This window comes from Protomyctophum parallelum (genome assembly GCF_964188405.1).
Source record: "Protomyctophum parallelum genome assembly, chromosome: 11".
NCBI lineage: Eukaryota > Metazoa > Chordata > Actinopteri > Myctophiformes > Myctophidae > Protomyctophum > Protomyctophum parallelum.
Window position 1 is genome coordinate 25,180,936 of NC_139707.1, and position 14,289 is coordinate 25,195,224.

Below are 14,289 nucleotides of genomic sequence, written 5' to 3' on the forward strand. Positions count from 1 at the left end.
TCAATAATACCATATTCCGTGAAATCGAGTCATTTGTCAATATAGATTCCTTAAAAAAACGAGGGACACCCCTTCAGGGCTATTCTATTTTTAGTATCAGCTGTTGCAATATAAAGATTTGCTACACAACGTATTGTTTTGCGGATGTGCGAAGCACACTCCCGACTGTGGAAGCAGGGCTGAGGGCGGTGGGATAGAGAACACAAATACACACAGATCGAGATGTGGAATAATTATGACAACGTGAAGCAATTTCTTTCTACACGATAGCGACGCTATATCGGTAAGTGGCTCTTTTTCCCCTATTTTTATTATTTCTTTGCTGAGAGAGAAAGGGTCGTGAATATGGACAGAGGAAAGCTAAGACAAATCTAAAATCTCGTATAGGCTGCAGAGCAGCAGCACCTCATGAAATCATCAACTTAGCATACTGTATTTTGAGGCTTTACATTAACCTGATGATTCCACGGCAAAGGCGCAGTTCAAGATGGTTTGATTCAAGAAGATACTATATGATATATGGACGCCAATATTACATTTGCGGAAATTGCTTATTGCTGCAAACTTCTGAGAAAGATGAAGCAACCGAAATCCGTTATTCAGGGGCGGTAGCTATCTTTTTCGCCCCATACTGTCGCACACATAGAAACACGTACGGGCCTTGCCTTTATAATAGGCTATGCCCAAACTAAGACATGTGTTTTTTTCCAGAGGGCTGTGCACACTCGTCTTTCTTAACCTGGTATGTTATTATGGTGTTATTCGTCAATCAAAGTGATCGACAATGTGTATTTGACTCGCTCTGTGTGTGTGTGTGTGTGTGTGTGTGTGTGTGTGTGCATACATACGACATGCATACAAACCGACACACGCACACACACGTAGGTTAAGTACGAAGTACATACATACATACATACATACATACATACATACATACATACATACATACATACATACATACATACATACATACATACATACATACATACATACATACATACTAATGTAATACATGTATTGTTGTTGAAGAAATTCTGTGGAGATTCTTCATGTATCAGATCATAGGGTGAGATCATTCAGAAGCACCAGGCAGTCCACACACACACACACACACACACACACACACACACACACACACACACACACACAGAGGCATATTCATCACTATTAATAGCATAGTGAAATCACCAGATAATTTGGCTATTAGGGGGCATGAGGAGTCACAGACCCCCTCTAAGACTCTCATCGCAGCTTCATGTAAATGTAAGACCTCGTCAAACCCCGCTGAGGATGACTTGTGAAACATCAACTGAATGAATAATTCCGTTATTAGGGAGTTTGGTAATTTGAAAATAGCAGATGTGTCGCATCGCTACGCATTGTGAGCTTGTAGATCGGCTATTTTCAAATGGTCAAAATGTATAAAGGGGCTGAAGAGGTTAATTTATTTATTTTTAATATTAATCAAAATCTACAAAGTAACTAGGCCTAAAGTTTTCAAATAAAAATAGTGGATTAAATGTAATTGTAAATGCTCCAACAAAGCACAAAATCCCTCAAACTTGTAGGCTACTTAAGTGCAGTACTTGAGTAAATGTACTTAGTTAGTTTCCACATGGGGGAAAAGGTGCTCGGTTGAAAATCTCATCACTTCTTTAACTATTCATACCAGTCGGTAATGGATACCTCCCTTTACATAGTATTACACGAAGGAGCTCTGAAAGAATGTCTGTAAAATGGCACAGCTCCTTTAAGTAGGCCTATGTAGTTATGGATACAAGCAGGCATGGTAATTGGGGCTACATATTTTAATAGCTGGAGTGAAGTGATGGGAAACGGGCCAATGCCCTATACAAGTGGTTCCCAAACTTTTTCATGTCAAGGACCCCCAAATTGACACTTATTAGGCCGCAGACCCCCATTTAAAAACATATACGAGGGACCCCCATAAGAGAACATTGGCTCTAGCAGTGATTCTCAACCCGTTTAATTTCAAGGCTAAAATGATCTTACTGTAACACATGCTGTTTTCTCTTTACTGACTAATAACGTAGGCTATTCAATCAATCAATCAATCAAAAAGATTAACGACTTGAAGTAGCATTTAATCCTGAATTAACTCATTTCCAATATCAGTTCACCATCCTTATATCTATAGGCTAATACTCTTTTTACTGATTGGATTCCATTGATTTCTTGTAGTATAGATGTCATAAAACATTTACATTTTTGGTTTTCAAAATGGACCCATGCTGAATATTGAATACTATCACTTGCCAAATGGGAGTTCACCAGCAAAAGAGATGTGATTCAATTTGAGGAACCCACATAGTTTGAGTAAACATGGTTGAGGGGTTTCACAGCATTGCACCAGTGGTTCTTACAGTAGGGTCCAGGACCGTCATGATTCCTTTTGTACACTCTCAGAGTTATGGAGGTTTTTGAGATTTAGAAGTTTGAGGACCACTGGTCTGTACCATAATTGCCTGTATTTCAGTGGCATTGTGAGGCTATAGCCTACTTGGAAGTGGATGTTATATAATGGTGTACGTCTGCATCACATCTTGTGCTACAGTATGCTGCCCGATATCTTCACACACAATCACTTTTTTTAACACTGAGTATTTGACATTGCAATATTCTGAAGAAAACTAAATAGCATTCTGCCATTCTCATCATATAATTTCACTTCTGGAAATGATGTTTGTTTGTTTCATATTTCAGAATATATTGTAATTAGTCATAGTAGAAACAAAGCGCTTGACCCATATACGTGCCAACAGGAACCCTTAGATCATCTGACAAAGGTCTCCTCACTAGGGATAAACTGTAAATTAGGTTGTGGTGCTTTCAGTCGCTATGGTCCCACTCTGTGGAAGTCTATACCAGTTGATCTAAGGTTTCTTACTACATTAATTCATTATTGCATGTTAATCATATGTAATTGTGTTAAAAGAACAACTTCAGCATTGTCAACTACTGGCTGTATAGTATCTTCATATAATTGGTCCTCACTAATGCAAATTGTAATTATGGTAGTAATTTTGTTAGCCTGGTCCCCAGCCTTTACTCATCTCTAAGGAGCCTGGGCATGACCTAAAGCAGAGGGGATATAAGAGCAGGACTTCCGTCGTCTGTATTTCCCACAGAAACTATATTTTTTGACCAATCACAACACTCGTTTCATTCACAGAGAATGTAAACAGATTTGTATAAAGCCTCAACGTCATTTCCTTGGGCGGTATTTCCGTTTCGACACTGAACCAGCTAGGTCTTGCTTGTTTTCTACTTGGTCTTTATCTCAGAGGATGGCTATGTGGACAGTTCAGAAACCCATACACCAGTGACATCATCGATGGGGAATCCAAACGAATAGAAACAGCAGGCCTGAATAGTTAGCATGATAGAAACCATTGTTCTTGCATACATCCCCCCTCCCCAAAAAAATAAAAAATAATAATCTTGCCAAACCTGCCTACCAACACTGTGTGTGTGTGTGTGTGTGTGTGTGTGTGTGTGTGTGTGTGTGTGTGTGTGTGTGTGTGTGTGTGTGTGTGTGTGTGTGTGTGTGTGTGTGTGTGTGTGTGTGTGTGTGTACGCACGTGCGCGCATGTGCATGAGAGAGACTAGAGAGAATTAAACTGATTATCCAATCAATTTCTACTTTGTATGAAGGTGATATAAAGGACAGTGAGGGACAGCTAGCTCAATTTCCCTGGACAGCCACGTTATTCTTTAGATCAAAAGACAACAGCAGCATGTTGGTAGTATAGCTAAATTCACTGTATCAGGACAGAGCAGATCAGAGACGTTATGTTATACAGCCTACAGGAACAGTGTTGATTTCAGGCCACGACACCCCCAAAATAATCATATTTGAACTGGGACCCTGACCAGCACTTTGAATTATAGGAGTTGAGGCTTTTTTCTTTTTTTCTGTTTCCCAGATAAATATTGTGTAAATATAACCCCCCAAATATAACCCCCCTTGGGGCCCCGACCCACAGTTTGAGGTATGCCATTATATGTGAACATTTTCTGGTAGAACAGTTTGAACTCATTGAACTCATTGTACTAGCACAGCACAGGCTAGGGTGTGCTCTGTGTTCCCCATGAGTCCCTGTTACATGAGCAAAAATAACTGCTCTGTTCCCATGTGAACAGGCCAGGGAAGATGCATATCCTTCCCTGTGATCAGCCAGTAGTCAACAGCAGATTTAAACTGGTACTTTGTGGGTCCACAGTAGAGCCACACCGATATATTGGGCATTATTTGATAACATCGATATCAGGAATAATGCAGAAAGATTTTAGCCATTTTCAGCCTGGATACAAATTTGGGGCATGTCATTATAGACATTATTTTTTGAAACGTTTTGAAACATTTTCAAAAACGTTTTGTTTACATGCACAAAATATTGGTCAAAACATCAGTAATTGGTTGTCTAGGTATAGGTCTATCCAAAATCGGGACTGGCATGATCAGCTAACAAAATGTATTCGGCTACATAAACTAAATGGAAGTCTTGAGTGGGTTATTTGACTAGTTTCAATTTATTGTACATTGGCAATAAATTGAATCTCATCAACTAGTCCAGCTGATATGAATCAACTCTCTTGGCAAATAGATGCACAGCGACATGAAGAATGAATAAGCTGTAGCTGGTCCTGTTTGGCTTTCATGAGGAAACCCCATATCCTTCCCAGGTCGATAAGGCTACAGGGCCACAAGCACGATGACTGATCAGCTGGCTGGCTGGAGGATGTCGGATGGATACATGCAAAACAAATCTGCATCCATGCTGTCTTCATATAATTGGTCCTCACGATAAAATTGTACCATTTTTGTCTACTCACGCCGTGTCTCAGAGTAGGGCTGTGGACGCTTCAGAAACCTGCCTACCAGTGACATCATTGTAGGATTTTTTTGCCAGCTGCTTGAAAAGCAGCTGGACAACTTGTTCACCTACCTCTACTACCCCTGGATTTTCCCCTAGGCCTACACCAAAGAATTAGCCAATTAGTATTGGTGCAACCACTCCCTTATGGACTTATGTGTGTGGGTGGGTGGGTGCCTGGCTGGCTGGGTAGGTATGAGTGGTGAAAAACAGCATGGTTGTTTTTCACCACCTGTGCCTAACACACACACAAACACACACACACACATATTAACTGTATATATGATGATTTTGGGTGTGCCAGTACAGTACAGTGACAGTACAGTAGCCAACAGTAGAGGGACCGGCACACAGTAACTCTGTCATTTCTCAACCGTTTCGGACACAGGGTGGCACGTCGGAACCGGCCCGGCCCCCTGGGTGCATTCCTGGGGGTCTGGAGCTCCCACCACCCCCGGGGACCCCCACATGGTAACTCTGTCATTTCTCTACCGTTTTGGATGCGGGGCGGCTCGCCAGAACCGGGCCGGCACCGGGCCGGCACCCTGGGTGTGTTCCTGTGGGTCTGGAACTCCCCCCCCCGGGAACCCCCACACTGAGTTGCACCACTCACTTCACACAGATGTGATTTTTAAAGTTTATCTGAATAGTAGGGTAAATTGCCGATCACAGATAGGGTAAATTACCGATCAGAGTGAATATCGGTGACCGTATATTCCCTTCCTTATATTTCTGTGTGATGTGAACAGCTTGACCAGGTCCTCTGAGCCTAATTCTGCAGTGATTTAACTGAGTTGTCTTTTTCCATCATGAAGTTACACTATTACTGTGTTTACCCAACATTGTTCTAATCATTCATTTGTGATCAGTCACGCTGTGACACACTGTGTCCAGTCTTTGTTATGAGGTGTACACTGCCCCTAAGTGGTGGTTTGTATTAGCAGCAGGAGCAGAGCTTAAATGCGACCAAGCGCCTCCTAAATGTTTGTATTGAGAGTGCTGCGCGGTGCGTCTTTAAACGAGAGTCGATGGTGTACAGATCCATGCGCACGAACATATTTACGTGGATGGACGCGTGGATAACGGCATGGTTGTGTGCAATTGGAGGAAAAGGTTCCATAATCCATACGACCAACTACTATAGCTTCCATGCTAACTGCTTCAGACACCGGAGGCACAGTGATTTCACCGCAGTATCACTGTCAAGCTTTAAGCAGTAAGCGTGGAAGTCCGTGGCGTGGGCAAACAATGGTCTGCTCCAACCCCATGTGAAAAGCAGTTCATTCCACAGTTTTTTATTGTATTCCTTTGTCTAAGTGTTTCCCCCCCCAATAAAGTTGTTTTTATTTGATTTCTCATGTCCCACCACAGGGGAGAGGCAGGGGAGGGGAGGGAGATGTGATGTGAAATAGCGATTATTAAGCAACAGTTAACATAAAAACACAAACACCTCAACTCAATGTCATTGTAACTAAGAATTTATCCTTTAGTAATTAGGCTGTGGAAATATTCACATAGCATGCTAACTTTCATGCTAACTTTCCAGGATCAGAAAGCCTGCAGTCTCTATTAGCTTGGATTCCCCATAAATTATGTCACTGGTAGTCGGGTTTCTGAACTGTCTACAGACCTCCTCTGACACTTATATGAAGATAGGTTGAAAAGTATTTTAATCTAAAAATGAGTCAAGAACTGGAGAACTTTGCTGTTGCAACCAGTTTGTGTCGAGTTTGGTTGTCACTTTAAGATGTGCTCTCCACCAAGACGAGGTTAAGAACGAAAGACTAATGGTTACTACAGCATTTTAACTAAACTTGGCTCCAATTAGACAATCCCAACCAAAGTACAAGCTAATCTAGAAGATTTCCTATTTTTGGAAAAAGTTAGATAATTTTGGAATACTTTTGAAATAAATAGCGGTGCCAGTTTGAAAGTGGTAAAAAAAATCAGAACAGATCTGCATAATTTCCAATGGGTCAAATTAAAGGACTATAATTTCCATTGCAAATTACTGTTGAAAAGCAGGACTGGTGAGATAATCTCAGTTCGGAGAATCTCAGTTCACGCCACGGTGCTGTTCAAGAGTAGTTATTTTATACTGTCATAATGACTTACTGTGATCAACTGGCTGACTATGAGCGAATGGGTGTCTGGCTGTAAACAAGCTGTGACAGCTTGGACTTGGAGTAATAAAATAGTCGGTTGGCTGAGTCGCAACTAGCTGCACCATGTACACTGTATGAAAGGAAGCACGATGGGCGAACTCCAAGCACACTCCCGACGAGCAAGGACAGTTTAACCACTTAAACCTTATATGGTATATCTTCGCTAAAAATTGCTGATCTACACGAGCTTGTAGAGCTCATTAACATTAAAACTGCCAAAAGGATGCTGAAAGACACAAGTGACTTCCTCAGGACGTGGCTAAAGAGCTGCATCATGTGACAGACTGACTGACACGCTGACTTGTTCCCCTGATGAAAGTAAAGACTATTTGGATAGAGATGTTTGGCGTTTTACATCATCATAGCACAATATATTCCGTGGGCTGTTGGTTGGTAGGTTGACTGGCACTGACTGACTGGTTGACTAGCTGGTTGGCTATAGAGGGAAGGAAGATGCTTCCTTCCCTCTATTGTGCAGGGCAGGAAGGGGCAGACTGTAGCCAGCTGACAGCTGTTTCCTGATGGATGAAGGAGGGATGTGGGAGTGGTGCTGCTGGGCCCAGTTTGACAGTCCTTTCGTCTCTCTCTAGTTGTGTCTACTCTACTGCTGCCGCTGTTGTTGTCAAACTGTGTGTGTGTGTGTGTGTGTGTGTGTGTGTGTGTGTGTGTGTGTGTGTGTGTGTGTGGAGCGCACACGTTTACCCCTCTCCTTCTTGTCAAATAGGCCTAGGGGAAAGTGCTTTTTAACTTATTTACTGATAAATGAGTTGAGCCAGTAGCTACTGTATGGAAGCATAAAGCTGCCAAAATTCAAATGAAATGGCAAAATTCGTTCTCTCGTAGCCTAGTGTGATGAGAATAGAATTGACCTGTGGGATAACAAAGGTATACAGGTCTAGTCTCTGGAAAGTGCACTCCCGTTCATATTTTAGAAATCATGTAAACTACACCACATCATGGCTTTTATTGGGAAGGTATTATTCTTCCGGTTTGAGGGAAAGGAAGTTCTGGTTTGAGGGTTCCGGCCTGATGGCTACAAAACAATGACTACAACATGGCGTAACAATATCATCCGATTCTGACCAGATCATGAACCTGAAAAGGAATGCTGCCCAGGCTAGGACTGCATTGCTGAATTCCTACAATGACCATAATGCTTTGCTGCACTGCTCCTCTTTGTGGAGAAGGGGAGGGCTGTCTTACTGAGACAATATGTAGTACATGAAGCATAGATGCCTCATTGGCCGCTGCAGTTTGTTGGAGCCAAGGGGGCGGAAGTGCGCAGGAAGAGTGCTGAAGGCTGCGACCCCCAAGTGACGTCACTCATGCGACTCCTCCATGTCTCTCACTGCCACTCAAGTGACTACTGGCCAATCACAGCGGGACTTACGTTATGCTTGCGGAAGCTTGACAAGCTTCATCTCATGCTTCCGCTATGCTTCGTAAGGAATCTCGGGAACATTTTGCCCCCTCTCAAGAACACATTTCTTGGGAAGCCATGCTTTCATTTGCTGTATCGTACATGATTCTATTGATATCCAGTCAAATGACAAGCACAATCGTAACTTTGGATCGGACGATGTTTGCCACATTACGCACGGAAAGACAGCCCTATACTCGCGCAGTTCCATTCCATTCCATTTCCATCCAATAATTTTAGTGTTACATGAATCAGAAAAGTAAAAAAGAAATAAAAGCCTTGCACATCCGCCACGCTGATTGGGTTGATGGAGGTGCCGCTCAATGACTAATTCGCACAGCGCCATGGCACAAATTACCGCACCCCATAATAGCAAAATGGCATTGCATGGTCACGCCTCCACATCTTAAATTAAGACATATAACCTGGCGGTAAATTTTACGTTCAAAATAGGGACCTGTGAGTGGGAATACACAATTAATTAAAAGACTGTGAATGTGATACACAATTTATTAAAAAACAGCTAATTTGAGGGAGATAAGAGGAACAGAGTATAATATGAATTACCGGTAGTTTGATAGAAATTAAGCTACCGAGGATATTTTGTGCCAACAATAGGGACTCCCTCACCCCTCTGTGTCCTATTTCAGTATGGTATTAGGTAATGGCTGTAGGGGTGCAACAGTTAGTTGAACAAATAATTTATTATGTAAATTGTAATTGTTTTGGGGCAAAAGTGTGTCCTTTTTCTTTTAGTGAGCATGTAGATCTGCTATTCTCGCTATTTTTGTGCGACACTGTTGTCTAACGAAGCACTGTATAAAAGGGCTAAAGAGTTAATCAGACTACTTGATTTAGTCTATTACAAACAATATTTTAGATTAGTCCTTTTTTCCATATTGACTCATAATGTAAAAAAAATAAAAAATATATATAAAATATTTGTTGGTTATGTAACAATCAAAACAGTAATAATAATAATATCACTACGAAAATTGTCGATAGTTACAGCCCTGATTGTTGGCCATAAAGAGCTCACAATATTAAACATTCAGCTTAATCTCTCCCATCATGTCTGCCAATTGCCTCATCATCACCATGCTTGTGTCTGTTGTTAACTTCAAGCCTTTGTCCTCACTTGCCCCTTCTCCTTCACCCTTCTCTCCTTCTGCAAACCTCTCTCTGTGGTGAGAATGAAAACCCTTTGCCATAATAGCAGCACGGTATCCCGTAAAAATGGGCGAGGATCCACAACACAAGGAACAAAAGCTCTTGGCTTAGTCATGCTCCCTGGGAGATGTGATGACCATGTTGTATTTCTCAAGCTTTCCCATAACACAAGGACTTTCCCCTTCAGTCATATAGGTGTAGAACAAACACTGAAGGTGGATATTTATCAATAGACATTCAGTTTTCAGCATGACAAGCAAATCCCTGACTCCAGTCGGTTTTCAACATCTACAATAACCACTCATACCGTACCAATGTAGACACTTTTATTTTTGTTTTTAAAAAGCCATAATTACAAACTAGCGTAACCCATTTGTCTGAACTCCGAACCATCACATTTCTCCACCGATTCTGTGGTTGTGTGGTGGGCTAAACGAGGAGACAGGGAGGAGTCCCTGGCCTGGTTTCCTCTGTGGGGACAAAACAGGGCTATAGCCAGGGCATATTCATTAGCCTGGGTTCCAATACTTCGACTAATTGAACTATAAACTGGGCTTAGCTATTCATGTGGTTTCCAATAGGGCTGCAACTATTGATTATAGTCTCAGCAATTATTCTATTGATTACTTAATGCAGTGGTTCTCAACCGTTTTCAGGCAGCAACCCCGCAATATAAACATATTTGAACTGAGGACCCCTCACAATAATCATATTTGAACTGGGGACCCACACCAAAATAGCCATAACGTCATGCAAGCTTGTAGTTCTGCTATTCTCAAAATGTTCACCTCTCTCTTAGATTATTTGACAATTTGGCCAATGTTTGACCAGTTTTTATAGTATAGTTTGTTGATTATGCAGTAATGTTCTTTTTTGTATTAAAAATATCTTGAAAGTCATTGTCACTTTACTGTCATCTGGGATCCCCCCGAGTGTCCTGACCCACAGGTTGAGAACCAATGACTTAATGATAGAATTTCTTAATAATAATCAAGACTATGGTTGTCCTGGTTCGTTCCTGTATGCAGGAAACCAGGCTAATGCACAAGACCTGAAGAGTGGTTCCCAACAGGGACTAACAAGGCTATAGCCAGGGCTAATTCATTAGCCTGCTTTCCAATACAGGGAAACAGACAATTTGTGTAAGTACGGTAACCCTAGTGTCCCTATTATGAGGTGAACGGTAACCTAAAACAGCCGATCAACAAGCTCACACCGCGCAACAATGCAATAGGCCTACTCTCAAGTAAATGTAATAGTGCATACAGAATAGTTGTATCCACTAGTAATCGAGAATTCCAATAGTAATAGAAAATGCTATTTAAGAATACAAAGAAACTGTGGTGGAAAAAGTACTCAAATGTTTTACTTAAGTGAAAGTATAAATACTGCAATGTAGTACTCCGTTACAAGTAGAAGTCCCATATTCAAAATGTACTCAAATAAAAGTACAAAAGTATCACAATGTACTTAATTTACTAAAAGTAAAAGTATCATATTGCAGAATGTCCCATTTCACGTTCAAAATGTGTAAAAAACAAGCTCACAATGCCTCGCATCGAGACGCATTGTGAGCTTGTAGATCGGCTATTTTCAAATGGCCAAAATGTATATAGGGAGTGGTTAATGGATGTTTTCTAATCAAAATTACAATTTCCAAAGTAACTAGTAACTAAAGTTTAGAAGTGAGAGTATTGGAAATTCGAAATACTCAAGTAAAGTACAAATTCGTCAAAATTGTACTTAAGTACAGTACTTAAGTAAATGTATTTAGTTACTTTCCACCACTGCAAAGAAAGACCGATATCATGTACATATCTGAAATCTTAGACATTCATTTGCGTATAAGGTTCTGTGTCTGAAGGAAGGTGGTGGTGATGATGTGTTGTTTTGTGTGGTGCTATCCAAGAGGGCCATGAGCCCTCTCTCTTTTCTGTTTCTACCTCTCTCTGTCTTTATCTGTTTTCTCTCTCTCTCTCTCTCTCTCTCTGGTTCAGCTAGGGTGTCCAGTCCATAGTGATGAATAAGCAGCAGCAACAACAACCATAACACCTGTCTTTCTTTCTGCTTTTCTCTCCCTCTCTATCTATCACTCCCTCCATTCTTCATTCTTCCTTCTTCAAACTCCCCCCCACCCCCACTCCTACCCCCGTCTCTCTCCTCTCTCTCTCTCTCTAGCCTTCCCTACAGGTGCGTCTCTCTAGCCACCTACTAGCCTGTGTGTCCACACACCTTTATCACGGTTGTGGCGGTAGGTAGGTAGGTAGCCATGGCAACCAGCGCAGTGCCTAGCGACAACCTGCCGACATACAAGCTGGTGGTGGTGGGAGACGGTGGTGTGGGGAAGAGCGCGCTCACCATCCAGTTCTTTCAGAAGATCTTCGTGCCAGACTATGACCCCACCATAGAGGACTCCTACCTGAAACACACCGAGATAGACGGACAGTGGGCCATACTGGACGGTAGGGCGTGTGTGTGTGTGTGTGTGTGTGTGTGTGTGTGTGTGTGTGTGTGTGTGTGGTGAGTGTGAGTGTGAGTGTGAGTGTGAGTGTGAGTGTGAGTGTGAGTGTGTGTGTGTGTGTGTGTGTGTGTGTGTGTGTGTGTGTGTGAGTGTGTGTGTGTGTGTGTGTGTGTGTGTGTGTGTGTGTGTACAGTATGTCCATCAGAGTTTTCTCCAGAGTGGTAGTGGGGAGATCTTTGGTGTGCACTGTGCAGACTGCATTAAGACAAGGCTGTGTGCTACAGCTCCAGTCCTATTCTATATACTACATCTGTCTATTCTGCATACTGTAAGAGGTTGGAGATGCAGGCTGGAGTCACCTTTGACTTTATTCAGGCTTGAAGGTAAGCTATCTAACATCAGGAAGTTACCGGCAACCACTAAGTTGACCTATGACAATATGATCGAGCTACAGTATGCTGATGATTGTGCGCTGGCATAGCTCCACACACCAGAGGCCCCACAAAACACTCTCAGCAGCTGTAACTTCCATTCAATTCAATTTTAGACAAGTTGTCTCAAGACACTTTACATGTAGAGCAAAGACCCGACAGAGATCCCACCCTGAGCAAGCAACCACAACCACTACACACCACACATTGGGATTGACGTCAACACAGAGAAAACCCAAGCTATCTGTCAGTTGAGCGCCGACTGCCGACCTAACTCCAGCAACGTTCACAGCATAGAAGGGAAACCGCTGCACACCGTTCCTACCTTCAAATATTTGACACCTGCACTTAAACAAGCCTCAACATAATGTTTCTAAGGAGAAAGGTTTTTGAGGCTACCTCAGTACCTCTGACCGTTGTTTGTAGCACACGCTGCCGTTTAATCGACACGATCGTGGATGTAGATTGTGATCATTTCCCTGTTGGAGCGCGGCTGCTCGTATCCCCTGTCCCAGTCCTCGTTGCGGCAGGTAATGCCGGTTTATGACAGCGGAGTCAACACTTTGTGGATCATCCCTGAGAGTTTTATGATCAACAATCAGTGTGAAGATTCACAGCGCCTTGACCATGAGTGACTGACTTGACGTTTTGACTGACTGTTTCTTTTATGGCGGAGGACGGAGGTGAACCTTTAAATGAACGGGCCATTTGTTTTGATTCTTACTATTCTGTTGCGTTGCCTGTGAACATTAATTGCGTGCATGGAGTATTGACTGAACATTGGTTGACCACTCCAACCAATGTGAGATTTGGGGAATTGACTCTATTGGTGTGAACATTGAACTATTGCATGTTGGGAGTTTGGTTTCACTATATCCATTTAATAATAATAATAATACATTTTATTTATAACGCACTTTACATTTGAAACAAATCTCAAAGTGCTGTTGGCAAACAGAGTATTACAAGGACAAGGACTTTCAAACTAGGAAGGGTATGACATGCATAAGATCTGGTCATCCCAGCTTAGTAAGATGTTAAAAGTAAAAAATATTTAGGACGACCGTTGAGCCGATTCTACTCTGGCTCCGAGACATGGACACTTTCAAAGAAACTAGGGTGGCACTTACACCCGCCTTCTAATGAGAGCAACCTAATATACACATATACGGCAACCTTCCCTGTGTTTCTTCACTAGTCCAATCCAGAAGAACACAGTTTGCAGGCCACTGCTACAGAGCTGACAATGAGGTTATATCTTCCCTTCTTCTCTGGAGTCCTGCCTCAAAGCAGACCAGAGAAAACTGTCGACCAGAATGTCTGGCGTGGCATTGTGAAATCCATGATCTCGATCGCGGTCGAAAAATGATGATGTGTGTGTGCATGTGTGTGCGTGCGTGTGTTTTCTTTATGATTTTATGAGGTATATTGTGTTTGTTTAATTCAGGTTTGATATAATCTCATCGGTCCCTTGTATGGTTGTTGGTGGTATTTATTTAAACATTTTTGTCAGACTGAGACTGACAGGCACCCCGGCAATTACCCCAGCAAACCGCTACAACTTTAACTATATTAGCTACTTTGTAGATTTTGATTATTACACACATTAGCACATACATTCCCCACTTCAGTCCTACTGTACATACATTTGGGCACATTTACGAGCTCACAGCTGGTAGATCTTATATTTTCAAAAGATTTGTATACAATATATTTCATACATTTGAAAACTTCTGAAATGGGA

General features: G+C 42.0%; 1 protein-coding gene across 1 annotated transcript in view; it reads left to right on the forward strand.

Annotated features, from left to right (window-relative positions):
• Positions 1 to 137: 137 nt before the first annotated feature.
• Positions 138 to 14,289, forward strand: part of mrasa (muscle RAS oncogene homolog a) — a 19,489-nt gene continuing 5,337 nt past the window's right edge. Inside the window, exons 1-2 of the mRNA XM_083777526.1 lie at positions 138 to 283; positions 11,832 to 12,115. Of these exons, the coding sequence (XP_083633652.1) occupies positions 11,923 to 12,115 (193 nt within the window). The 5' untranslated portion in view covers positions 138 to 283; positions 11,832 to 11,922. The remainder of the gene's footprint in view (positions 284 to 11,831; positions 12,116 to 14,289) is intronic.